Below are 27,920 nucleotides of genomic sequence, written 5' to 3' on the forward strand. Positions count from 1 at the left end.
GTATATGCTTTGGGACTCTTGGCTCTGAAAGCACATGATTGGGACCATGCAGATTTGATTTATTTGACAAATAGTTATTGTACATTTATTGCGTTGCAGCTAGTGTGTGTGGAACACATGAGTCACTTTTACAAAGTCAGCTCTTTTGTTTTGGCTCAACTTGATAAACAGAGGAAAAATTTTGTTCTCAGGAATGCATAGATCACCTGGGAATTCTTCATTGTAACACTTTATTTGGCTGTACTGTCTGCCCACTACTTCTGTTATTCTATATATATTCTCTTAATGTAAAGAGGAGTTCAGAGTCCTTTTAGGAAAACCTTTTATCTTTATTTTTTTGCTTTTCAGGGCCATACCCCTGGCATATGGAAGTTCCCAGGCCAGGGGTTGATTTGGAGCTACAACTGCCAGCCTCTGCCATAGCCACAGCAACGCGGGATCCGAGTCACGTCTGTGACCTACACCACAGCTCACGGCAGTGCTGGATCCTTAACCTTCTGAAGGAAGCCAGGGATCGAACTCCCTTCCTCATGGATGCTAGTTGTGCTCATTAACTGCTGAGCCATGAAGGGAACTCCCTAGGAAAAGCTTTTTATTAAAAGCAGTACTAAGAAGCAACTGGAGAGCCATTCAGGATTACAGAATCTTTGAGTTCTACTCTTACTCCAGGTAATTCCTTTGATGCAAAGGGCACATATCATCTGTAGGTTTTATCATGTTCCTCTTCTGTGACGATCATACTACCAGACATAGGGACTATGAAGGCAGGTAAGATTTCCACCCTAAAAACCTTCAGCTCCTAGTTGAGGGGATGGACAGACACATGTTTCCCCAACACATATGTGCACATAAACTACATACCTAGAGGCAGCATATACTAAATACCACTTGACCAGGATGCTTTGTTTAGTGTTTTAAACTAGAGATTGACATGGGTCAATCTGAATCTGTTGTTTTTGCTCATTAATTTTAGCATCCATCGATTCCTTGTCTGAAACAATGCTCTGGTGCTTGCCAAATAATGATTTTTAAATTTCCATCATCCTTCCTTCATTTATTAGAATTCTGTGAGGAAGAGCTCTTCTATCCTCATTATTTAGCCTGTTATTTATGTCAGTACAGACTTGTGGATATTTTTCTCTTGAGTTATATTCTCTTACAATCATTTTTATGTGTGTTGCTCAGATTGTTCCAGATTGGGCCATTGGGAGCCCCTTAAATTTAGCTCCTGTGTCCTCTTGACATATTCCCATCATATTTCAGGAACCATTTTTAACTTTTTGACACCATAAGATGTGCCAGGCTCATCCTGAATTTTTCCTGCTTCAGCCCTAGGATCAGCTATTTTTCCAAAAAGCTTTAGTTCTTTTTACTGGAGAAACATATCTAGAAACCAAAATCTGGATGCTAGGTATGTCCATTGCTACTGAGACATCGTTATTTCCGGGTCCTCTCAGCAGATGGAATTTGGAAATATGTATGTATACATGTACACATGTCTGTTTACATGTAAACCACAAGGTTTTTTCTTAGCTTTTTTATTTTTTTTTTTTTGTCTTTTTGCTATTTCTTTGGGCCGCACCCGCGGCATATGGAGGTTCCCGGGCTAGGGGTCGAATCGGAGCCGCAGCCACTGGCCTACGCCAGAGCCACAGCAACTCGGGATCCGAGCCGCGTCTGCAACCTACACCACAGCTCACGACAACGCCAGATCCTTAACCCACTGAGCAAGGGCAGGGACCGAACCCGCAACCTCATGGTTCCTAGTCGGATTTGTTAACCACTGCGCCACGACGGTAACTCCCGGTTTTTTCTTAGCTTTACCCCTACTTGTAGCTCCTTTCTCTGAAAGTGAGAAACCTTGTTTTCATTAGCCTCAGTATATTTACTTATCTGTGCAGTCCTAAACTATACATGAGGTAGTTTCAGAATGCTAATACACACCCTAGTGAGAAACAGATTTACTAACTAGGATACAGTATTTGTGGACAATGGTTTCATTTTCAGCATTGGGATATTTAGTCAAGCTACTGTTACCCAGAGTTTTTTGGGTTAGTTCTTTTCTCCCCTCCTCCCCACCCTTTGGGTTTTTGTTATCCATTTGCAATCAATTAGGTTCACATATCACTGTCTTATTTTGATTCCTCCCATGTCCTGGATGATTGTAATTATTTTTAGGTTATGTGAAATGTTGCCTTAGTTTTAAAAGCTGTAATAATATAAAAAGTGTATTCACAAAGTACAATTTTCTCATCATCGGTTGTACTGCTTTCCACCCCATTCCCATCCTCTCTCTGTGGGTAAATCTCATTAGTTCTTGGCTTATCCTTTCTGTATGTATTTTTTGTGCAAATCTGTAGCCACAGAAGTATTTTCTTATCTCGTCCTTTCTTATATGAAAGGTGATATATTTCTTGGTTTCCTCTTGCACAAAAATTACCACAGACTTAGTGTCTTCAAACACATAAAATTGTCTCAGTTTTCCTAGGGGTGAGGTGGGGTGGGCATATCTTAGCTGGGTCCACTGTGCAGGGTCCCCTTCCAAGCTCACCGGTTGTTGCCTGAATTTACTGCCTTGTGGTTGTGGGACTGGCGCTTTCATCTCTTAGAAGCTGCCCAGTGTTCCCTCGCACATAGCCCTTTGAACTTACCTGAATGTTCAAAGACTTTACCAGTGAATGTGCATTATTGAAAACATGGTAGATGGTCCCTACTTTAGAAAGAGAAGAGATACGTCCTTAATCAATTAGTGTAGAAATTTGGCATCTTTGTAAACATAAAAGGCCTATAGGATGAATATATGGCTTCTTGTAAGGCGATAGGCATGAGGGAAGAGGGGGCTTTGGCTATTTATAACCCAAGCAGGATAGGAAGAACCAATGGCATTCTTTAAATAGAAGAACTGAGAGTTAATGAACAACTTCTCTCATTTGGGAGCATGGTAAATAAGCTATGTTTCCCATTCAGTCTGATGTGAAGAGTGAAAGTCTGCCCGTTTGGAAGAGTATTAGTGATGACAGTGCTGATTCTAGAGGATCAGTGTTCAGGATGTCCCTTCAGGCTCAATGGAATTCACAGCTGAAAAGCCCTTGAGGCTCCAGAAAATGAAATGAACAAATAATTTGCATTGACACAATTTTCCGAATGGTGGTCGAGAGTCCTGAGGATGACCGTTTTGAAGCCTTGCCTCCCTGTCTACAGGCCTTTGGTTTGCTATTTTGGAGGATAGCTGAGTGTTTGGGGTGTTGGGGTTCCCAGTGTCTAGGACCTTAGATAGTACAGCTCTAGAACTTTTCATGACCATGACTTAGTTAATAACCAAGGCCGCCCAAAATCTACATCAGTGAAATCACTAGAATGGAGCGAAGTGAGACAGTACCTAATCTATGAAGGGGTTTCCTGACTTGGTTACAGGTCACTCTGGACCTAGTACACCCCCTTTTCTTTTCTTTCTTTCTTTTTTTTTTTTTTTTTTTGCTTTTTAGGGTCGCATTCAAGGCATATAGAGGTTCCCAGTCTAGGGGCTGAATCAGAGCTATTGCTGCCAACCTACACCACAGCCACAGCAACCTAGGATCCGAGCCGCGTCTGCAACCTGCACCACAGCTCATGGCCCCTGATCGAGGCCGGGGATCAAACCCGCATCTCCTCATAGATACTAGTCGGATTCGTCTCCGCTCCGCTACAGCGGGAACTCCTTTTTTTCAAGGTGTATCTTTTACACCTGAGTAGGTTCTAACCTATTGGAAGAAGCTTGGGTGTGGATGGTGGGCAGACTTGGCCATAAGCCTTTCCAAGATTGTGATTCTTAACAAGATTCTCTTCTGTGGCACAAGCCCAGAAAATGTGTGATTGCTAAAAACACATGGGTGTGAGCATATATTAGCAAGCAGCATGTTGAGTTATAAATTCTTGTTTTTGTTATTTTCGTCATCTGGTGCTTGTGGTCATACTGGTTTCTCAAGAATGAAGTTGTGCTGTGTTTGTTATCCAAAACCCAACTCTGGATTGACTAAAGAATTCATCCTTGAGTTTCACTCTGAGTTGCCCTCCTTCTGGAGGAAGTCCGTCTGCTTTCTCTTTGGCACAGTCGGGATGGAGCTGTGACCTCTGAAGCAACATCTGATGTTGCTAGAGCTCTCGGATGTTAATGAAAGCAGAACAGTAAATCAGTGCTGACTGCGGAGCAGGACTGCTTGACTAGGGAATCTCCCGAGGATAACGTGTGGTTAAAGGCAACACTTGGAGGAAAATTGACAAGCTCTGATCAAGACTGGTGGATTATTTCTGGCCCACTGACAGAGCCAGAGAGTGAGAACTAAATTGTCCCCGCAAATAAACTTAAGTAAAGAAATCTCTTTATACATGACTTTTATCAACCAGGAAAACAAGATTGGCCCTAGGCAAAATTGACTGGGGAGCAAAATTTATCATTTTTGTTTTTTCCCCTCTTGTTTCTCCTTCGGTCCTGAATACCGGAGTAATTAAACCCTCCCCATTTACCCCCTCAAAACCTTTTCTTGGAAGCCACCTGAGGTTTTTTTCTGCTGAAGAATCAATAGCTGCTTAATGGCTTCAAATAGACCCCCTGTCCTCTGTTATATCCCAGGGCCCTAATAATACCTTCTGACAAGGGTCAAAACTCATGTCCACAGGGCAAGGTAGGTCCCTTAAATTAGTAAAACCGCCTGGTTTTAATATAGAAGGAAGTGTGTGTGTGGGTCCTTGGTAAGCCAGACAGTAAGTGCCCTGACCCTGGAAGGGATTTACTCAGCGTTAGCTTGCACTGATGAGGCTGGCCAGAGTTTCAGGGCCTTCCAGATTTTTATGAGAAGGCGGAAATTTGAATCCTTTTTTTTTTCTTTCCAATTTTTGGCTCTCCTACAGCATATGGAGTTCCCAAGCCAGCGATTGGATCCGAACCGCAGTTGCGACACCAGATCTTTTAACCTGCTGTGAGGGGCCAGCAGCGAACCTGTGTCTTGGCACTGCAGAGATACTGCTGATCCCATTGTGCCACAGTGGGAACTCCAAAAATTTGGATTCTTAAATTAAATCTTCCACATTTGACAACATTTTACAGTTCTGTGGGTGATAAAAATACCTCTTTAGGTCTGCAGTGCCCCTATAATCAAACCATGTAGTAGTTCCTAAATAGAAGTTCACAGTGTAGTCCACATTCTTAAGGCTAAATTTATTTAATTTAGGGATTTTTTTTTTTTTATTCTGAGATTTTTGTCTGTGCATATTGTTGCTATAAGACTACTTGCTTTCACCAAATGACTTTCGGGGGAGGGGTCAGGGAAGAAGGTGGCTTTTCCCTATGTTCAGTGAAACTAGAAGGATGGACGTCCTGAAAGGTGGCTTGGGAAATGTATCTTTAGCTTTTCTAAAAGACATGGCTTATAACCTAAAAGCATAACTCTTTAGGAGCTGATAGAGTGCAAGGTTAGGTTGATGAAACCAGTAACCAGGGCTGTGTTCGTTTTTATTGAATATTGAATGAGCAGCTGGTACAGAGGCTCCAGCCGAAACTGGCCAGCACCAGCCAGCTTACTCTGATGCCTGAGAAGTGGAGGCAGTCTAGGGTTTTGAGTGAAAGGGCTTTGGGAATATTTGCATAGAAAGGAGCAAAGAGCCCGATTAGCTTTAACAAGTTGAATATTCTGTTTTACTCTGTATATGTTTGATTAGCCTTTTGGGGGGGGGGGCTGCCTTTTTTTTTTCCCCCCAGAAATTAATTGCCAAGACTCCTTCATCTAGAAGGAAAATTACTATGTGGGTCTGGTGAATGTAGATGCTGTACGGTTTCTCTGTTGGCATCCTGTGCACCCAGTGCCTTAGACATCGGCAGCAAGGTACAATATATACTCTGGATGTGCTCCAAATGTTCAGGTCCTTTTAAATTGCATGAGTGGCAGTTTCCTAAAAGAGAAACTGGTAACTGAGGGTGTCATGGCAAGTGTGGAGAGAATGCAGAGGATTACTTTTCACAGTTGTACCCACCGTCTCAAAGTAGTCCTGAGTAATTCTAAAACCAGCAAAGGCAAGAAAATATTGGTGCCTTGACGTTTTACCTTTCTTTTCTCATACTAGGCTATGCAGTGAGTTTTTCTTGTGGCGATGAATATTGGGGCTATTTGCCAGGCTTGGGGGAAGTGAGAGTTTCATTTGAAGTACACACTTACCTGATATTCCCTTCCTACTTAAATATGGAATTGTTTCATCCTTGGAGCTCCTGCTTGGATCCAGTTCTATTGGAACCCTTACTAGTGAAAATGGTTGCAATTTATTGAATAACTTTTAATGTGCCACTCATTGTCCTTTGCGATGTATGGGTCTTAACCTTTAATTTCCACAATGACCCTATGAGTAGAGAATACAGGAGGGGGTAGTCTGTAAAGCTAGGAAGAGGTACTTCCTTTATTTTATTGAGGACAGAGAAGAGGAGGATACAGATGGGAGGTAGGCTTGTACATTTCATAGCAAGAAGTGGGGAGGGTTCTGGTGAAAGGGTATTTATTTCCTTTGCGAGGTTTAGCGGGTGAGGAGAGGGAAGTTTGAAGAGACCTGGAAACGGTCGATGCAGTGTGCATGCAGAGTGGGCTGGTCGGAGAAATGAAGGTGGTTGGATGTTCAGTATTGAGAGCCATTTGGGAGTGGTGGTTGTCACTCTGTAGTGGGCCAGCTAACCTGTGGGTAGTTCCCTGTGGCAGTGCTCCACTGCTGACACACCTGGATGGTAACCAAGTCTGTCTCCATGGGGGAGGTAGGGAGCGGGTAGTCTGTCAGGTGGCTGGCTGTGCTGAAAAGACAGCTAGTGGGAAAAAATGCTATAGTGTGTTATCAAGAATGTTACTTAGCTGGACCATGGATGCTGATAAGGAGGGAACTGTAGATAAGAATGAGCGGATAGGAGTTCTTTACTAATAAGGATCTGCAAATTTGGGGAAAGGATTATAGTGTAGAAGGAAAAAAGCCATCCAATAAGAGCCCCAGATGCTTCCTTGCCACTGAGTTTCTACCCTCAGCATCTGATAGGTGATGTTTTTATACTTTTCTCAGTGAGGAGCATTTGGTCTGTTTCTGATTTGTACATTCTTTCCCATGATTCTGCCTGTCCGCATGCAGGTAGATGTCTTAAAAACCTGTCCAGTCTGTCCCATAGCTGTTTCTTATTTTATGGTTTTTCGTTTTTTGGGTTTGGTTTTTTTGGTCTTTTCTAGGGCCGCACCCACGGCATATGGAGGTTCCCAGGCTAGGGGTCCATTTGGAGCTATAGCCGATTGCCTATGCCACAGCCACAGCAACGCCAGATCCGAGCTGTGTCTGCAACCTATACCACAGCTCACAGCAACGCCGGATCCCGAGGCCAGGGATCGAACCCACAACCTCATGTTCCTAGTCGGATTTGTTAACCACTGAGCCATGGCGGGAACTCCTTATTTGATGTTTTTTAAAAATATATATACACATGTATAACTGAATCACTTTGCTGTACAGCAGAAATTACTGCAACATTGTAAATCAACTATACTTCAGTAAAACTTTAAAACATGAAAAAAATATACATTCATGTTCAAAATTGTGAGGAAAGAATAGATGTGCTATTTACTGAATTTAAGCCTCTTTCTCATGCACAGAGGCACTTTAAAAAAAAAATCGGATCTTCTAACTTTATGCTTATGAGGATCCCCCCAGAGGTTTGTAAGATGTGGATTCTGGGGCTAGGGCCTAGGAATTTGCATATCTACATGTTGCTACACTGAGGACATTTGAGAAATGCCCTGGTCATTTTCCTTCATTTTAGGCCTTAAATGTAGAAAGTACTAAGGTGTGGGGAAGAGCATGAATGAAACTAGTGAATTTATCTCAATACATCACGTTTGAAGCACAGGTCTCAGAAATGGAGTGAAAACATCTCATGATATTCTCTCCATCTGTTTAGCTCAAGTTATTTGTAGTACTTCTGGCCTGGCTGTTGTGGACAGTCAGACTGGATATGCTTATTTTTTTGGAGTTTGTATTTTATTAAGTCAAAAGATTTTTTTTTCCCCTTCACTCTGAGGCACGAGAGGTTTTATGAGGAGATAAAACATCTTTACATCATTTTTAAAGAATGAGACAATGTGTAAACTCTAGTCAGTGAGTTTCTTGGGAAGAAGATAAAGTATTGGTGTTTAAGAAGTGTGGGTTTGGTTTTTTTTCTTTTTTTTTTTTTTTTTGTCTTTTTGCCTTTTCTAGGGCCTCTCCCATGGCATATGGAGGTTCCCAAGCCAGGGGTCTAATTGAATCTATAAGCCGCCGGCCTACACCAGAACCACAGCAACGCAGGATCCGAGCTGCATCTGCAACCTATACCACAGCTCATGGGAAACGCCACATCCCCAACCCACTGAGCGAGGCCAGGGATTGAACCCACAACCTCATGGATCCTAGTTGCATTTGTTAACCACTGACCCACGATGGGAACTCCAAGAAGTGTGTTTTTTGTTTTTGTTTTTTGGCCATGCATGCAGAAGTTCCTGGCCAGAGATCAGACCTGTGCCACAGCAATTAGAATTTGCCTAAGGGCAAGTTGGAGAGTTACAAGGAAAAACGTTGTTAGAATCAGTGAAAAGATCCAGTTGCAGCTATTTTAAAGTGAAATATGAAAACAATAAATAAATGAATTGCTTTTCTTACAGTCTTTAAATAAGTAAAGCCAAGTTGTTACTTACTATTACAAATTATTATTAACAACTTGTTAAAACATTCATATAGTATGCAAAGTGCAAAGCCTTACTCATCAGTAGCCGCTGGAAGTACTGATTCACTGTCTACCCCCAGTGACTTCAGAGTCACAGGACTGCAGGGTTAGAAGGGGGCTGTTGAGGTCATCTGGTCCCAGCCTGGTGTTTGAGTCTCTGCTCTTGAGTTTTTTAAACACTGAAATCATTTTATAATTCTCATTCTTGCTAAGTTCCAAACAGACAATCATATCTTAATTTCTTTAGCATGTAATTGTTCTTTAAGTTAGGGTGGCCATAAATCTTTCAAACTGTAGTACTTTTAAGAATGAAAGGCACTGGACAACAGGTCTTTCTGAATAATACTCCATCACAAAACTAGGTTCTATAGTTTTGAAACACAGTGTTTAGCCTGAAAAATGCCTTTAGAAATTACATGTAGAAAAAAAAGATTATCTGGGAGTTCCTGTTGTGCCTCAGTGGTAACGAATCTGACTAGTATCCATGAGGATGTGTTTTCGATCTCTGGCCTTGCTCAATGGGTTAAGGATCTGGCATTGCTGGGGCTGTGGTGTAGGCCGGCAGTCGCAGCTCTGATTCACCTCCTAGCCTGGGAACTTCCATATGCCATGGGTGCGGCCCTAAGAAGACAAAAAAAGGAAAAAGAAAAAAAATTTTTTGAAGTGAAGTTTATTTACCAGGGCAATTAGGGTGTTGCATTTTATGTGACACTTTGTTTATCTGAAACCCCCAGAGAAATTTCTTTCTATGATAAAATTTATTGATCTAGTTGAAAAATATGTATGTCTATTTTTCTCAAGTTAGCCTCACCCAATTCTTGTAATAACTTCTCATATATGGCTTAAGATGAAAGTTTAAAATTCTTTACAGAGATTCATTTTATTTCAGAATACTTGCAGAAAGCTGTAATCAGGTGTGATGGGGGAGAGGGTGGATGTATTTAGACCAGAGGTTTTCACACTTTCTCAGTTCACAGTGCCCTTAATGTTTCAGCAATTTTTCATGGTGTCCGAGGCCAAAAGGAATACCCAAGCTGCTCCCATTTGATAACTGTTTATTCCACGTAGCTTAATAAGTATTTATGCCCTAATAACTTAGTGGCTGTTACAAAAAATACTTATATGTAAAAATGAAAGAAAAATACTTTCATTGTATTCTTTTTTTAAAAAATACACAGTTGTGTATAAATATGTTTGAGCACTGCATGACTTCTCTAACCTTGAGTTCAGATTTGATACCATTGCCCTCATTTCCTGTTGAATTTGTTTTTTTCCCCCCATGACTTGCTTTCTGTCACAGCAGCTTCTAAAAGAAAGCCAACTTGGCAAAGGTTTGTTGTCATGGAAAGGAATATAATGCAATTAAAATAAGTGGGGAGTTCCCTTGTGGTGCAGTGGGTAAGGACCTGGTGTTGTCACTGCAGCAGCACGGGTCACTGCTGTGGTGCAGGTTTGATCCCTGGCCCAGGAACTTCCACATGCCTCAGGCACAGCCAAAACAAAACAAACAAAATCCCCCCAAACAAACAAAAAACCTCTTTGAATTCAGTATAGTGGCTTGTGTGGCGTCAGTGGACTTTGAGTTTCGTTGCTTCTTTAAATTCATCATTTGGACTCTTAGCTAAAATGCATTGTTTTATGGTGCCAGAAATTCTTACGCATGTCTGTTGAGACGCTCTCAGAAACATAATGTTAATGAAGGTAAGATGCTCTCATCTTTCATCAACCCCTTTCTGAATTTGGTTGTGTTGGATTCTGGTGCTCAGAGCTTCAAGTTTCTTGGACCCTTACTATGTTGAGCACTGGACTCAATGCCATATTTTACATGTTCCCTCATTGAATTTTCAGTTTTCATAGCATTCCTTCTGTATAAAGCCTCTTCTGTCAGGTGCCTCTGGAAATAACCCTGGAGTAGACTGCATCCTCATTTTATACGTGAGGAAACTAAAGTTAAAAAAAAGTTAAGTGACTTCCAGTGAACATACAGCAGGTAGTTTTACTTCTAGGATATGAACTAAAGTTCTGTGGGTTTTTTGTTTCTTTCACTCTGAAGGCGAGAATCTTTGGCCCCATCACAGCCTCATTGTAAGACAGCACACTGCTGTCCATATGTCTCCTGCTTTGAAAGGAACACCTGTTTTGTGGTGAGGTTCTTTTGTCCTCATTTTCAGAAGATGCCAATACTCAGAGAAATTTACTTGCCAAAATGAACAGCTAGTAATTGGAATTTGAACCCAGGCCTCAGTAATCCCAACCACAAAGTTTATTATTGTAATCTATAGGGATGACCAAAAGACAGGGTAAAATCCTGGAGGTTTTTCAGTCATTAAAGAAAGATTAAGTTATGATAATATGGCTTTTGTGCTAATATATTTTGGTAAGTCCTATTCACTTTAAAATCATGCATGGTATGTGTGGAACCTCTCTAGTAAACAGTGTCTTTATTGGCCAACCATGTGGAATAACAGAGAATATATTGTGCTTACCATTTATAAATATATGCGTAGAGAAGAGAAAGGGAGAATGAATGGAGCTATTTGTCAGCAGGTCCACTGGCAAAGATGGGACACCATGCTGATGCAGGCCCACAGGCTCCCTGAGGTAGGAACATGTGTGGTGGGCTGCATAATAGGACCAGGTTTTAAAGATTCATTTAGGAAGTAAAGTAAGTACAAGGTAGTTCTTCAAGTCACAGATTATAAGTTCTGTTGACCGTCACTTCTCCTTAAAGCTTACTATCTGGCAGTGGTTCATTTACACTGAAGTTCATGTGGAGTTGCATTGGAAGAAGACAGATCCTAATCAGAGGCTCAACTTGAGGTTGGCAAACTCTTTGGGTGAAGATTGCTGGATAAATTGTATTGCATTATCCCGGGAATCCTCAGGACTTGAACTTGAGGTTTAATTTGCCATAGGATAATTAAATCATGAATTGGTTCACGATGACTTGGGTATGGTTTAATCTCGAGTTAGGACAGTAGAGTTCTTACAGAATGTAGGAATGCAAAGGTTAAATGGCCACTGTCATATTTGGGCATTTGTCCAAATACTTATGGCTCTCTTGGAGAAGCATAACACTGCTTTGTAGGAAACAGAAAAGTGTTTACATCCAGAACATATTGAGTGGGTGTACGGAGTTCAGTGGCCAGGGTCATGTCCCCCAGGCCTACTGTTGTAGTTTACCCAGCTGAGAAGCACAGGGAATCAATACAGTCCGATCCTCCCCACTCCTGCCCCCCCCACCCCTCTGTTTTTCATCTCTCTCTTGCTTGTGTGCTTTCTCATTCCCTTTTTCTTGCACACAGCCAAGCCTAGCACTTAAAATTGAAAAGTGCACACCCTGGTGCCTGCTGCCCAGAAATCCATCGTCTGTAAATAAGGTGTTTGCTTTCCCCAGAAGATATTTTGTTCTTGTTGGTTTGCCTGATGCATGCAGTGCAAATGTGACCATTCTTCCTCCTTTTAGACAGAGACCAGATCATACGCTTAGGTAGCACTTTATGTCTAGGACACATCACTTCTTATAAAAATATAAAACCAAGAATAAGTCAGGAGTTCCTGTGGCTCAGTCGTAATGAACCTGACTAGTATCCTTGAGGATGCCAGTTGGATCCCTGGTCCCTCTCAGTGGGTTAAGGATCTGGTGTAGGTTGCACATGTGGCTCAGATCTCACATTGCTGTGGCTGTGGCATAGGCTGGCACCTGCAGCTCCAGTTTAACCCCTAGCCTGGGAACATCCATATGCTTTGGGTTTGGCCCTAAAAAGACAAAAAAGAAAGAAAGAGAAAGAAAGGAAGGAAGGAACCAAAGAATAAATTCTTATTTCACATGAAAGTTAATACTCTCTTAGATAGAAATAGCAAAGATTGAAAACCTACCCCCAAGTGAGAGATATTTCTTACCCAGGTATCTGAGGGTATGTATTTATAATATATGATTTAGTTCACCTGTTTAATAATCTACTACTTAATGTCATAGTTATTTTGCATTGCATGTATAAAATCTAAATTACCATATATCAAACATCAGAAGGTTTGGCTAGTACTTTGGGGGTGTTTACTTAACTCATGAATGTTTATTAAATGCTTTATGTATGTGTCTGCTCATGTCGTAAGTACTATAGGAGATAGAGAAGTATATCAGCAAACTTTCCCTCACTGGAGAAAAAAACCTACACAAGCGAAATGGTAGAACAACACACATGATCATGCTTGGTCCCCAAAACAAGATTAGTTGACCCTTGAACAATACGGGTTTGAACTGTGCAAATCCACTTATATGCACATTTTTTTCATAGTAGATACTACAGAATTATATAACCTGCATTTGGTTGAATCCATGGGTGCAGAACCATGAATGTGGAGGGCCAGCTATAAGTTACACATGGATTTTTGTCTATGGGGAAGCTTGGTCCCCCACTTAACACTGTGTTGCTCAAGGGTGAACTGTAGTACTAGAGATAAGTAGAAAAGGCAGCTCTAAGCATGGTATATGGGAGACCAGGTGGAGGTTTTGGTGGAGGAGAAAGATGGAGTGGAGGCTGTAAGATGAGCAGATCAGGTACCAGCTAGAAGATGAGAGGAGAAGATTCACTCTGGACCTTTTCAATGTGTATGCACACACGCATATTTGTAATATATGTATATGTACGTATACATATATATACATATATACATGCATACACATATATATTCTTTTTTTTTAAAGTAGTTAGTAGTAATTCTGTAATATTTAATAACTGCCTGCAAATGGATGATGGCTAAGTCTGACACTTCGTTTGTGGCCCTCATTTCTTTTTTTTTGGACACCCATAGTTGTGGCATATGGAAATTTTTGGGCCTGGGGTCCAGTCGAAGCTGCAGCTGAGACCTTCACTGCAGCCACAGCAATACTGGATCAGAGCCACATCTGTGGCCTATGCCACAGCTTGTGGCAATGCTGCATCCTTAACCCACTGAGTGAGGCCAAGGATTGAACCTGCATCCTCATGTACACTATGTCAGTTTCTTAACCTCCTGAGCCACGACAGAAACTCCAGTCTTACTTGTTAAAAAGAAGGTAAAAGAGGAGTTCCTATCGTGGTGCAGTGGTTAACAAATCTGACTAGGAACCATAAGGTTGCAGGTTCGATCCCTAGCCTTGCTCAGTGTGTTAAGGATCCGGCGTTGCCGTGAGCTGTGGTGTCAGTTGCAGACACGGCTTGGATCCTGCATTGCTGTGGCTGTGGTGTAGGCCAGCGGCTACAGCTCCGATTCGACCCCTAGCCTGGGAACCTCCATATGCCGTGGGAGCGGCCCTAGAAAAGGCAAAAAAAAAAAAAAAAAAACAAGGTAAAAGATCTTGGAGGGGCAATATCTTTAGTTTATTTAAACACAGCTTGTGTGGCTGTGATATGAACCTTTTGGGATTTGGCATTGCAGAAAGAGGGAAGTGTGCATTGGGGAAGCAAAGTAGGGTCAGCCTGAGTATTAGTTTTCTATTGCTTCTGTAACAGGTTACCATGGACTTAGTGGCTTAAAACAACTCAGTTTAATTCTCTTCCACTTCTGTAGGTTAGAATTGGTCAGGGGTCTTACTGGGTGAAAATTAAGCCCTTTGACAGGGCTCTATTTCTAGGAGTTCTAAGGGACAGTCTGTTTCTTTGCCCTTTCCAGCTTCTAGAGGCTGCCCACACTCCTTGGCTTATGGACCCTTCATCTTCAAAGCCAGCATTGGCTGGTCAAGTCCTTCGTGTTGTATCGCTCTGACATCTCCTCTCTGACTCAGTTCTGCTGCCTTCTACTTTTTTAAAAAAGTATCTTTAAAAATGGTGGTTTAATATCCATGCTGTGAAGTTTACCATTTAACCATTTTTAAGTGTACAATGCAGTGACATTAAGTAATTTACAATGTCATGCAACTATCACCACTACCTAATGTCTAAAATTGATTATCACTCCATTAAACTCTGTACTCATTAAACAATCATTCCCATTCCACACTTCCTGCAGCTACTGATAAATTCTAATCTTTTTTGTCTCTCTTTTGCCTACTCTAGATCTTTCATATGAATAGAATCACACAGTATTTGACCTTTTGTGTCCGGCTTCTTTCACTTGAATATGTTTTCAAGGTTCATTCATGTTATCATATGTATCAGAACATCATTCCTTTTTGAGCTGAATAATACTCTTTTGTATAATAAGCTGTGTTTGTTTAGCCATTCATCTGTTGATGGACACTTGGATTGTTTCCACCTCTTGGTTATTGTGAATGATGCTACTATAAATATCAGTGTACAGGTATCTGTGTTTCTCGTTTTGATTATTTTGGATGTATACTTAGGAGGGCAGTTGTGGGGTTAGCTGTTAATCCTATGTTTAACTTTTTGAAGAATCACCACATTGTTTTCCACAACTGCTGCACTGTTTTACATTCTGAACAATAATGTACAAGGGTTCCAATTTCTCTCTCTCTCTATTTTTTTTTTACCAAGCTCCATTTTTAAACAAGATTATTATTCTTTTACTTTTGGACTTTTTGTGATTACTTACATTGGTACCACCCAGATAGATGAGGGTAGTCTCCCAATCTCAGTGTTCTAAATCTCACCTACAAATCCCACCTTAATATGTAAAGGAGTTTTCACAGGTTTGGGGGATTAGGATGAGGATATCTTTGGGGGCTGTTGCTCTATGACAGCAAGTTTGCCCTTGAGGTTGTGTGTTTACACAGGAGGAGCTATTGATTTGAGGTTGTAATTTTTGGTCACAGTTGTGGCAGAAATCTTCAAGTCAGAGCGTACTATTTCTCCTGCTGTCTCAGAAGATCTGATGTTAGTTGAGCATAAACTGTTTTTTCCTTCGATTGTCCTCATCATGAAATTGAAGAGTGAGAGGCAGTAAGTTGGGCCACTCTTGACTATGGAACCCAGGTTCAGTCATCTTTTCCAGAGTAATTACCCTGAGAGGGGAGAAGAGACCAATGGTGACCCTACTGATCCAAGGAGGGAAATGGCAGCTTGTTGCTGCAAAAAGGGTAGGGAGAAGGTGGTCAGAGTTGCAGGGGAATTGGGTAAGGTGAAAAATGTACCTGATGCAGATCATCAGGTAATAGACATCACGTCTTACAGCTTGATTGTGGTAGAATTTATAGTATGTTGTAATTAATTCGAGTGTGGTATCTTCAGTTTTCAAAATGTTTTTACTCTAAAGAATGTTATGCCATAGAATATTGATATTTATCAATAGATTAATAAATCTTTTCCTGGATTTTGCCAGCAAGCCCAGCCCTTGACTTTATTTGCTCTTAGAATTGTCACCTGGTTGCCCATGGAGCTGTTTCTGGTATCTTAAGCATGTAACTCTCCATCCAAAGACACAAATGTGTACAGGTAGACAGTGTTGTTGGCAGACAGGTGGCAAAGAACTGTTTTGAGTTCCAGAGCATGTCAAGGAATTGGGCATCAGGTCCTTAATGGAAATCAGATATGAGGTTTTGAAAGAGATCGAATGAGTGTTTCTTTCCATTATTCCCTTTGTTTTTGAACATGCTTAGAATCTGTATTTCAGGAGTCCACTTGCTGGCCAGAAGAGGGAAGTGTGGCTTTGGTATCTATCGGGTGTTGAGTCACTTACGCTAGTGATGTAGGGAGTAGCAGAAAGATGGGCTCTGAGAAAACTTGGCCCAGATTACTGTAGCTGTGCCCTTCTATCTTGTAGTAGAGAACATGGGCTCTTCTACCTACTTCACCCCAATGGATGGTACTCTGGCCTTGCAATTAAGTGTAAATAATATAAGCATAAACATATTTACAATCAATACCTTATTCCAGCTTGCCAAAGTTAGAGAAAATGTGATTAATTTAAAACAGTAGATCATTTTCAAGTAACTTTGGGACGTTTATTGTTTTAGTTGGTGCTCACTGGTAAAAACGAGCGTTTTAAGTTTCTAGAGATTTGTAATTTTACAAACAAAATGAATTGTTCTCTGAATATAAAGCCTTGAGTCAAAGAGGAATGATGGACAGAGGTACGTGCTGGGACTTCTTATGATGGTATAAGAAAAACTTGTATAGTCAGGAAAGTAGGAGGGGTGCATAATAGTAATTCCGTGTATTCCTTACAATGCCAGTAACAAGAGTAACAATGTCAAGCATGTAGTGCTTGCTGTGTGCAGGATTTTGTGCTAATAACTGCATTCATTATCTGATGTCTAAAATACATGTGTGCCTCTGTGTGTACATGAGCCCACACACACACGATAGATGTCAGTGGGCTTTCTTTCATGATCATGGAAAAAGAATAGAAGACATGTTGGCCTAGATTCTTTTTCTATCTCTATGTAATAACCAGTTACATGAACTTGAACATTGCTTTCTTTTTTTGGAAGTGGGGGCGAAAGAGGAAAAGATAAGCTTTATTGCTTTGCTAGGTAAAGGGGGCCACAGCAGACTAATGCCTTACAGACTGTGTCCCTCTTGAAAGGGATTAGGAGGTGATTTTGTACTTTGGGGAGTAGAAATGGGGCTGTAGATAAGATCAGGGTAAAGGCAAGTTTGCATTGTTTCTCAAAGCTGGTGTAGTGGCCCTCCTCCTTCTTGGAATGAAGAATGCTTCATCAAGTAGTTCTTCCATTTGTTGGGGGTTTTAGTTCTGGTGTCTGGACTTACTGAGGTTCAAGTCCTTTGTGCCTCCATGCAGAAGGAATTCTACGAGAGACAAAGTGATAGGCAAGAAATAGATTTATTAAGATAGGATGCTTGCGAGCGATGCAGGCGGGCAGGCAAGGAGGCTCTGCTGCTTTCATTTTTTTGAGTCTGTCTGAAAGAGAAAACAGAATGGGACTAAAATATCACAAGCATCCCTTCCAGCTCTGTACATTTTAGATTATAAAAATAAAGTTGCAGAGGAGTCCTTTGTATTTAGTTCAGTCCTTAAAGAAAGCCTTCCAAGAAAACAGGCTGTTACTGAAATTGTGAATGGAAGATTAGAGAGACATCTCACTCTCACAAGTTCCCCAGAAAGGACAGCTTTTCAGTCTGGTTTTATTTTGAAGACGTAACTAGATCAGGGAGCAGCCTGGTTCCTCCTAGTGGGCTTTCACTGGCAAGTGAATGGTAATCAGTACCCTCAATGATCAAATCAAAATAACAAGTGACAATGAAAGATGGCTGACTGATGGTTTGCTTTGGGGAACTACTTGGCTGCCTGCCTGAGTCCTGTGCCAGGAAAGAAGCTGACTGTATTTCAGCAGCATCCTCTGGGCTAGGAGGATATTAAAATTTAGGATGTCAGGTAGTTGGTTGGAACGAGAACAGAGTTCGTGGAAGGAAATGGCATTGAAGTTCGTTGAATGGAGAGACAGGTCATGTCTTGAATTTGCAGCAGCCCTCCTCCTGCCTCAGATATTGCAATTTTTTTTCCTCCTTTTTTGGCCGCCCTGTGGCATATGGAGTTCCCAGGCCAGGGATCAGATTTGAGCCGCAGTTGTGAACTATGCTGCAGCAGTGCTGGATTTTTAACCCACTGTGCCAGGCTGGGGATTGAACTTGCATCCCAGCACTCCAGAGATGCTGTCAATCCTGACGCGCCGCAGCGGGAACTCCCAGATGTTGCAGTTTGAAGTAAATTCATAGGAGGTTTGGTGCATTATTCAGTATCAAGTGATTCAACTTGATGTCACAGTAATGGTATAAGGAAAAATGGCAATCTGGGAAAAATTACCAGAGAAGGGACACCTCTTTACCTATTGTGATTTGAGGGCTCCTAAGGCTGGCTTTTCTTAGATATTTCTCTGCTGATGACTCAGGACTGCCTGTCCGATGACTTGGAAATTCTCAGCTCTCGTGTCTGGGGCCCTGCTTTCTAATTTGCTGTCACAGGACCCACTCTTTGACCCTCTGATTTACTCTGAGTGGTTCATGGTCTTCTGCCTTCTCCTGTGTTCATACCTCTTGTCGCACTATATGCATGTCTCTGTTCACCTAAAATAATGAGAAGAATAAGATCTAACATAGTGCGTGCTATTCATGTACTTGCTCTGTGTTAACTATGGGCATTTTTCGGTTGCATTTTTCTCAGTCTCCATGAGGCAGGTAATGTCATTACCACCATCATCTTCATCCTCATCAGGATCACCACCATCATTTCCATTTTTTTCCAGGTGAGGAAAATGAGGTTTAATTTCAAGAATGTACCTAAGATGACACTGTATAAACGAGTGGTGGAATCAGGATGGCAAGCCAGGTGACCTGTCTCCAGAGCCCAAATATTAAAAAACATATTGAGCTATTAAATGCCATTCTTAATGCTTTCCTCACACATCTCAGCCTGGTCCATAGATAGCATTTCTCGCTTTTCTTAACAAAAAAGTAACAGCTATTTCTCTGTGGTTTGGTTATATAACATGTTCATTTGTGTATTGTTGTATTTATCTTCTGTCCTTATGCATCATCAAAGCCTGAGTTTACTTCATATTTGTATCTCTGCCTTCTTTTGAGATTTAACAGGGTTCATTAAGTATTTGTTGAATTGACACAGTACCTGGCTATCTATAGATTTGATCCTGTAACTTTTTTTGGGGGGGGAGGTTCTAGTTTATATTTTTAAAGAAATTGAAGAATTCAGTTAAAACGACACTGTTTTGCCTGAAAATGTTAATAGCTTATTAAAAATATCGATAAATATGAGCATTTTAACCCTGCCCTTGAGTATGTCTCTGGTTCTTCCAGTAGAATGGTTGGATTGCTTCACGCAAGTCATATTTTAGAAACATTATAGTTTATATGTCATTGAAAGCAGGAGATCATGAGACCTCTCTTTTGAGTCATGGATTTGCCATCTCTCTCATGCGTGGAAGAGCTGCTTAACCTCCCTGTCCTTTAGTTTCCTTCTCTGTCAAATGGAGAAGATAATACCTGCTTGTTAGGATTTAAAAGCAGATTAAATTGAATAATAAATGCAAAGAGCCTAAGTGCCTGAGATGTATCAGACCATCAATAAATGGTACATCTTGTTGTTTTGACCCTTAGTTTTGATTCTGATTGGGTGCTGACCTTCAATTTTGAATTTCATTTACTGGCTTTTTCAACTTGAGATTTGCTTTTTGATTCAAGTCATGTGGCCCAAGATCACTAAGAATGGGTGGTGAAGTCAGGGATGGAATCCAGCAAGTCTAGTCCAGGGCGCAAGTAAGTCCCTGCTACCTGTTACCGCACTAAATGCAATTCTTTTTTGTTTGTTTTGCTTTTTTTGCTTTTTAGGGCTGCACCCACGGCATATGGAGGTTCCTAGGCTAGGGGTCGAATCAAAGCTACAGCTGCCGGCCTACACCACAGCCACAGCAATGTCAGATCCTTAACCCACTGAGCGAGGCCAGGGATGGAACCTGCATCCTCACGGATTCTAATCAGGTTCGTTAACTGCTGAGCCACGAAGGGAACTCCCTAAATGCAGTTATTGATTCTGCTGTCCAACCATCCAGTTGGAATCCATCACATTTCCATGCTTTTTGTAGCAAAAAGTAATGATTTTGGGGAGAGGGGAAATGAAAATTACTGTTCAGTGGGTACCAAGTTTCAGTTTTGCAGGATGAGTTGTAGAGATCTGCTAAATGATGCTGCAAATGTAGTTAACACTACAAGACTGTCCAACATGGTTTAAAAAAGACAAATTTTATATTATGTGTTTTTTACCACACATTAATTAAAAAGAAAAAAAAAAGGAATGGCTCCATCCTTAGAGTGTCCTATAAAGCATTTTTACCTTTATCATTCAAGAACTCTTCATAACTGCCTAAACTCTTTCTCTCGTGACATCTTTCCCCTGCTTCCATCAGCAACACCACTTGTAAAGCCCGTGTCCTTCTTTCTCGGCAGGTGGTTGTGTAATAGGAGAGTTTCTGTTGTAGAATCGGGTGACCTTATACTTGAAAGCTTTAATTTAGAGATTATAAGAACAAAGGTCTATTACATAAGGTATATTAGATATGATTTCACTTTCATTACTGTGTCTCCATATTGGTGTGGGTTTTTCAGTAGGAGCCTTGAGGGTATCAGGGTAAAAGATATTTTGCAAGTTTTTATTGTTTCCATGAACCAAGGCAAGAGCTGAAACCAGAAAACTATTTCTAGGGCACAGGTTTATTTGGTTCAGAAAGATTTAGGTACCTTCATTCTGCTCTGTGTCGTATATCATAATCTATGTCACTTTTAATGCACGGAGTCTTAGACTCTTTTCTTTTTAAATTTTTAGTTTCTTAGTAAAGTATAGTTGGTTTATTTTTTAAAATTTTATAATCTTTATTTTTTTCATTATAACTGGTTTACAGTGTTCTGTCGTATAGTTGGTTTACAGTGTTGTGCCAATTTCTGCTGTAGAGAAAAGTGACTGAGTCATACATACATACACACATTACCTTTTTTATGTTATCTTCCATCATGGTCTCATAGACTTACTAACCATAATTAATTTCTCCATGAAGTACCCCAAACTTGCATATCCCATTGTTAGTCATTAAGCCTTCTGTTTTAAAAAGATTCTGGAAGGAAAAGCGCCTTTAAAAACAAGATAAAATTGTGTAGGTAAGGATAAAACCAGAATACAGACCACGAAGGATCCTATTGTTTTCTAGTCATTAAACCTTCTGTATTTAAAAGGTACCGAGGTGGAAAGTAGCTTTAAAATGAGGGTAAGATTGGAGTTCCTGTTGTGGCGCAATGGAAACGAATCTGACTAGTAGCCATGAGGTTGTGGGTTGGATCCCTGGCCTCGCTCAGCAGGTTAAGGATCCGGCATTGCCATGAGTTGTGGTGTGGGTTGAAGACACGGCTCGGATCCCGACTTGATGTGACTGTGGCGTAGGCTGGCGGCTACAGCTCCGATTGTACCCCTAGCCTGGAAACCTCCATATGCCGCAGGTGCAGCCCTGAAGCAAAATAAATAAATAAACAAGTACATAAATAAAGGGTAAGATTGCATAGATAAGGATAAAGCCAGCATATAGACCATAAAGGTGACTACCTCTTGGATTGGCCTAATTATTACAGTTGATACTGATTTGACTTTACTGGCAACAAGAACAAAAGAAAGTTCAACTTCCGTGGTTTATTATCTGTGGCAAAAGAATGCCTAAAATACTTCTCTTTTCAAGGAAATGTTGCTAGAATTGAACTTAAAGATTTTTCCACCATGAATTCCTATTTGGAAGATCACTACTTGTAAGTCATAGGCATTGTCACTGATGAAGGTTTTTATGAGAAACAAATGCTCTTTAGTGTGTAGGCTTTGTTAGTAAGTGAAGCATAGATATAAACCAGTAATTTCAGACTGAACAGTAGGACTGTGTTTTCCTTTAGTTAGCAACCTGCTTAGTGCTTACTGTTTGCCAGATACTGTGCCTGACAGTGGAGATGAACAAGAGAAATTGTCCTTAAAGTACTTACTCTGGGAGGGATTTTAGGCAAACAGGTGGTTAGGCTACAGGGTGTGCTGTGCTGTAAAGGAGGAACGTATGTAGCCCTTCAGAGCATGAGATGGTGTGTCTTCTTGGAGTAGTTGTGGGAAGGTTCTAATGATAAATGATACCTGAGCTGATTTTTAAAGATCGGCATGTTGAAAGAAAGGTGGGAGTTCCCATCATGGCTCAGTGGTAACGAACTTGACTAGTACCCACGAGGACGAGGGTTTGATCCCTGGCCTCACTCTGAGGATTGAGGATCCAGCTTTGCTATGAGCTGTGGTGTAGGTCACAGATGCAGCTCGGATCCTGTGTTGTTGTAGCTGTGGGTAGTCTGGCAGCTGCAGCTCCGATTCGACCCCTAGCCTGGGAACCTCCATGTGCCACAGGTGTGGCCCTAAAAAGACCCCCCCCAAAAAAAAAGGGAAAGAAAAAGGGACATTCTATACAGAAATAAATGCTCTTGAATGATCTAATTTATTTGAGCTAGGAACTCATACAATCTAGAAAGTAAATAATTAACATTTACTTTCTTTTCAATTCAAGCATCGTATGTCTTCTTGTGGCCCTTTGGCATGTACCTGAGAGCAGCAACTTCGTATTAAATTCTCTCCCAGGCCTGCAGTGCAGATGTGCTGGCACCCAGTCAAAGCCTAGTACATACTGGATGAATCTGTGGGGGAAGGAAAGGGAAGGATGGCCCTTTGTCTAAGTGTGGATGAGCTGGTGTTGTTGCTGTTAGGACATCTTGGAAATTGTACATTTTCAGCCAAATAGAAGGGCAGTCCATTTTTCTAGAGGCAGTAAAGGGGCCTGAAGAGAGAGCCAATATTTTCCTCAGAAAAAAGCTTGGGCTCTTAGGACTTAGCTACACAAACAAACATTTAGTTTAGACTCCTGAGTCCTGCCCTACACAGTACAGAAGGAATGAGTTGACTCTAAAAAAGTCTAGGGCAGTTAGTGCCAGCTAATCACAACATCCCTGAACTTTGGCCAGGCGTCTGTGGAGGGTCTGATTTTAAATGGAGCTGCTTTCCTGTAGAATTACTAAACGGGGGCAAGGTACGCCTGAACTGCTCAGAGGCCCACCCGTGGAAGGGGTTATTTTAGATGCTTGGTGAATGTTTGCCAAGTGCAATTTTAGTCTCGATGTATTGATCCTGAATAACTTCTCTGGCAGTAATTAGTCAACAGGCTTAAAGACTTCTTAAGACTCTTCACATTCAGAAAGATACAGACCTTTCTTCTGAGCTCCAGGATTGTGTACCTGCCAGCCTGCTTGACTGTTTTCTTGGATCTCATAGCCGTCTTGACCTAAACAGGGCCATTTAGAAATCTTACTCTTCACTCCCTCCTCCCGATCTGTGCCCCCTTTGCAGTGTACCCCTCTCATTAAGTAGACCACCATTTACTTAGCGACTCAAGGGAGAAGCAAGCTATGAATTCTTGACATCCTCCCTCAGCCTGTAAATCTACCCAGTTTCACTTCCTGTTCTGAAATCTATCCACCTGCTTCAGCTGCTGTGCCATCCTCCTGTCCAAACCACCACCATTCATTTAGCTACTGCTCTGGCCTCCCTGCTTCCACTTTTGCTGTTTCTAATCAGTTCTCCACATAGCACCCACAGTCATCTTTATAAAACATAACCTGATGATGTCATCTCATGCTTGCAAGCCTTCACTGGTTTCCCATTGCACTTGAGATGAAAGGAAAAGTATTTACCCAGCCGACATGGCTGGGCATGACATAGCCTTGACTCACCTCTCCAGTATTATCTTTTCCTCATTCCCTCTCCTTTACTGTCTCTCCAGCCACATTGACTCACTTTCAGCTCTTTGATGTGCCCAGCTGTTTCCTGCCTTAGCATCTTTTCCCTGTTTTCTCTGCCCTGAATCCTGCCATCCACTCTTCACCTGGCTCACCCTTTCTCATTTTTAGGACTAAACTTGATTTTTCTTTGAGAGGTCTTTCCGGATCGTCCAATCTAAAGTTGCCTTCTCATCATCTCTGTCAAAACCTAGCAGAGTTTGGGAAGCTTAGCTGGTTTCATCTTTCTCTCTTACCATAATATGAGGCTTCGTGGAGACTGTATCTGTGTGTTTCCCCATGGTGCCTTGGAACATGGTGCTTATATAAGGGCAATGCTTTGTAAACATTTGAATGAAAGACTGTTTTATTAAAATAAAAGTTGATCCAGAAAGGAGCATCTTGGCTTTCTCTTTGTAATAATAACTGAGCCTGCATCTGATTTCCATAGCAGAGTTTGCAGACTGCTTCTGCAGGAGTATCTTGTGGAGTACGAACAGAAAGTCAGTGATTTGCCATTTTACTTTGCTGCCAAAAAGAAAAGAAAGCGTGGAGGCATTCTTAGTGTTCTTGGAGTCTGACAGAGTATGTGTAGGTCCTGTTTTCTTCTGCAAAGCTGTCCAACCTAGAGCAGGCACTCCTAGGCCTATTTTCCCTATTTGTAAAGTAAGGAAAATTATGTCTGGCCCATGGGCTTGTTGTGAAGATTAGATATGTATGCAGAGTGCCTCACACAGTGCTTGGCACCTTGTAGGAGTTCAAGCTTTCTTTGTCTTATCCCCTTTATATCATGAGAGATTAATAAAGACTTGGAAAAAAACTGATTTAACCTACCTTATAATCTTAATTGTTCTTATTTATGCATAATCACACCCAGGGGCACTAAGATGTGGGTCAAAATAAGTTTAAAGAGGAAATAATCCATCTCTTGGGTGCAAATAAGCAGTGATGGGCTGGTTATTTAATGGTCAATAACATTGGCCTCCCTCAGAAAAACATACACGGAATTCTCCTTTGCCTTGTTGGGCTCGTTGTTGAACATCGTAAAATTGTAATTACAAGTAAATGCAAGCAGTTATGTTCTATTACAGTTTTTCAAGTAGCTCTTCCATGGAGATCGGCCATATGAAAACATCTTTTCCCGTTTTAGACATTTTTATGGAGAAGCCCTGGCTTCTCTGAAATATCTTTGAAAACTCTGAAGCCCAAAGCTCTTCTAATTATGTTGTCAGCTTTGGGGGTAATTAAAAATTTAATATTCTGAAGGCCGATTATTACATGCAGATTAGGAAGTGGTATAGATCTACTACCTACTGAGGCATACCAGTCTGGATGCTAGATTGAGTCTTAGGGAAAATGCTTGAGTTATTTCAATCAAAATCATTAAAGGTTATTTCTCTGCTATTAAGTCAGAATACCTCACCCACCCTTGTCTCCGTTAAATGTGGTTTCACTGAATGACATGGAACAGTAAACTGTGGCAAGGGGAACCGTTTCTCTATGAGCCGAGTACTGTTTATTGTGAGTTAAGTATGATTTAGAGTTGATACAAGGGGTTGAACAGGATAGTGGATACATGTGAGACATTGACTGGTTCCTTAGCGCAGTTGTTTAGAGCCTGGGAACTTGAGGGAGGCCAAGGAGCAGATACGCATCCCTTCTGGGGCTCTCTCACTTTGCCATGTTCTGTGCCCCAATATCTCACTTCACACCCAAGCCTAGTATCTTTAAAATGTGGATGATTGGTTATTTGGGGACGTTTACTTAGTTAGTTGTGTATGTACCTGGAAAAATCCACAATCAACACTAGAGAAGGTGTGCTGTATCGACAGAGGCGGGTTTTGTGAGTACCCATGTCTAGATAATCTCTTTTAGCTCCTGGTCAGTTTCTCACTGTAAACCCAACTTCATAAATCAATATAGCTAAACTGAGAATTGTGGTTGCTGATGTTAATGTATGTCCTAAAGGATTGCTGTCATCTCACAGAGGGGACAGAAACTGATTGCATTGTTTTCTTCTTTTTCATCTGTTCTTTTACTCATAGTTGTCTGTCAAAGTGAGTGAAAGATGATGTTATCCACCAGTTGGTTTTGTTCATTGAGTTTGCTTTTGGTGTTGTCTGTTCTTTGTCTGGTGGGGCTGTCGTGCTTTAAAAAGGAATCAGGAGTACAAACCTCCAGTTATATAATAATGTCATGGGGTTGTAATATATAGCATAAGGAATAGGGTCAACAATATTGTAATAACTTTGTAGGGAGAGGTGGTTACTAGACTTACTGTGATCATTTCATAATGCGTGCAAACGTCAAATCATATATATAGTATACCTGAAACTAACATAACATTGTATATCCACTATTTTCAATTTTTTAAAAGTCTACTAGAAAAAAAAAAAATGTCCTGGAAACAGAGCATCTATGCTGTCAGTCTGGGGTGGCCAGGGAAGCAAAGGACATTGCAATAGGCCCCTGGTGGCAGGAAACTGGCACATGGTCTTTTGAGGTCTTTTCCATTACTCATTTGTTATTTCTAAACAAATTTAAGGAAGAGTATAACAAAACTAAGTTCCCACTGTCCAAAATTAAAGACACTTATGCTTTGGAAAAAGATCAGGACAATATCTTCTCAACAATAACCTCTGACCTTTTGTTGAGTCGACTGGGAGCCTGCTATCTTTTTTTTTTTTTTTTTTTTTCCTTTTTAGGGCCGCCTTGGTTTTTTTCGTTTGTTTTGTTTTGTGCTTTTTTTTTTTTTTTTTAAGGCGGGAGGTGGCTGCTATTAAGTGAAGAAATAATGAATTACCTTTGCTGAAGTGCAAATTCTCTCTAGTTCAGAGGAGGCCACCTGTGTTCCAGCATATGACTGGCAGTCTGTCTCCTCCCATTCAACCAGTTTGATGTTTAAATGACTTGTGTAGGACACTTCTGTTTAATCAGATGCTAGGAACTGAAAAATCCTAAAAGAACCATGGTAGTATTCTTTGGTTTGCTCAGGAGTTATCCATTTGCAGTCTGTTGTGGAATGTGACATAGTTCTCTTTTTTTTTCTTACAGAATGCTATGAACCTACCCCCTGACAAAGCCAGGTTACTGCGGCAGTATGACAATGAGAAAAAGTGGGAACTGATTTGCGATCAGGTAAGAAATATTGATGCTTTTTTCAAGAAATAAGAGAACCAGATTTCCTCCCTAAATATATCAGACTTTTTTTAAGGAGATGTGTGGATTTTTGTTTTGAAAATCCTTGCTTTCCTGTTTCTTATGACCAAAGGAAAAGTTAGAAACTGGTATTTTATTTTTGCATTATATTAATTCTCTCCTTTATTTTCAAACATTTTGTAGTTAAGTTTTCTGGAAAATCTGGTCACGTGAGTAGGCCCTGTTCAGCTGCTGTTTCTCTATTTACCTTGCATAGCAGTTTATACTTTTCTTTTTTGTCTTTTTGCTATTTCTTGGGCCACTCCTGCAGCATATGGAGGTTTCCAGGCTAGGGGTCGAATCAGAGCTGTAGCTGTCGGCCTGCACCAGAGCCACAGCAACGTGGGATCTGAGCCGCATCTGCAACCTACACCACAGCTCACGCCAACACCAGATCGTTAACCCACTGAGTAAGGCCAGGAATCGAACCCGCAACCTCATGGTTCCTAGTCGGATTTGTTAACCACTGAGCCACGACAGGAACTCCAGCAGTTTATACTTGTTGAATAATGTAGGTCCTCTAATTGAGTTGGCTTTCCTTTGCATGTATATTGATGTATATCCATGTAAGAAGGCGAATTGTTTAAGAAGAAACATTGCTTAGGCTGATAAATTATTTCATATTGTAGCAATTCTCCAGGTGTTTATATTTTATCATTAACTCATAACAAATTCAGATTCTTCAGAGGAATATAAAATGAAAGTGGAATTCTCCATTTCTCTCCACT

The 27,920-nt window shown here is 41.0% G+C and overlaps 1 protein-coding gene across 1 annotated transcript in view; it reads left to right on the forward strand.

Moving 5' to 3' along the window:
- FMNL2 (formin like 2) overlaps positions 1-27,920 on the forward strand; it is a 330,367-nt gene that overhangs the window by 159,092 nt on the left and 143,355 nt on the right. The window contains 1 exon segment of the mRNA XM_005671848.3: positions 27,049-27,132. Coding sequence (XP_005671905.2) covers positions 27,049-27,132 — 84 coding nt within the window.

Source organism: Sus scrofa, chromosome 15 (genome assembly GCF_000003025.6).
Source record: "Sus scrofa isolate TJ Tabasco breed Duroc chromosome 15, Sscrofa11.1, whole genome shotgun sequence".
Classification (NCBI taxonomy): domain Eukaryota; kingdom Metazoa; phylum Chordata; class Mammalia; order Artiodactyla; family Suidae; genus Sus; species Sus scrofa.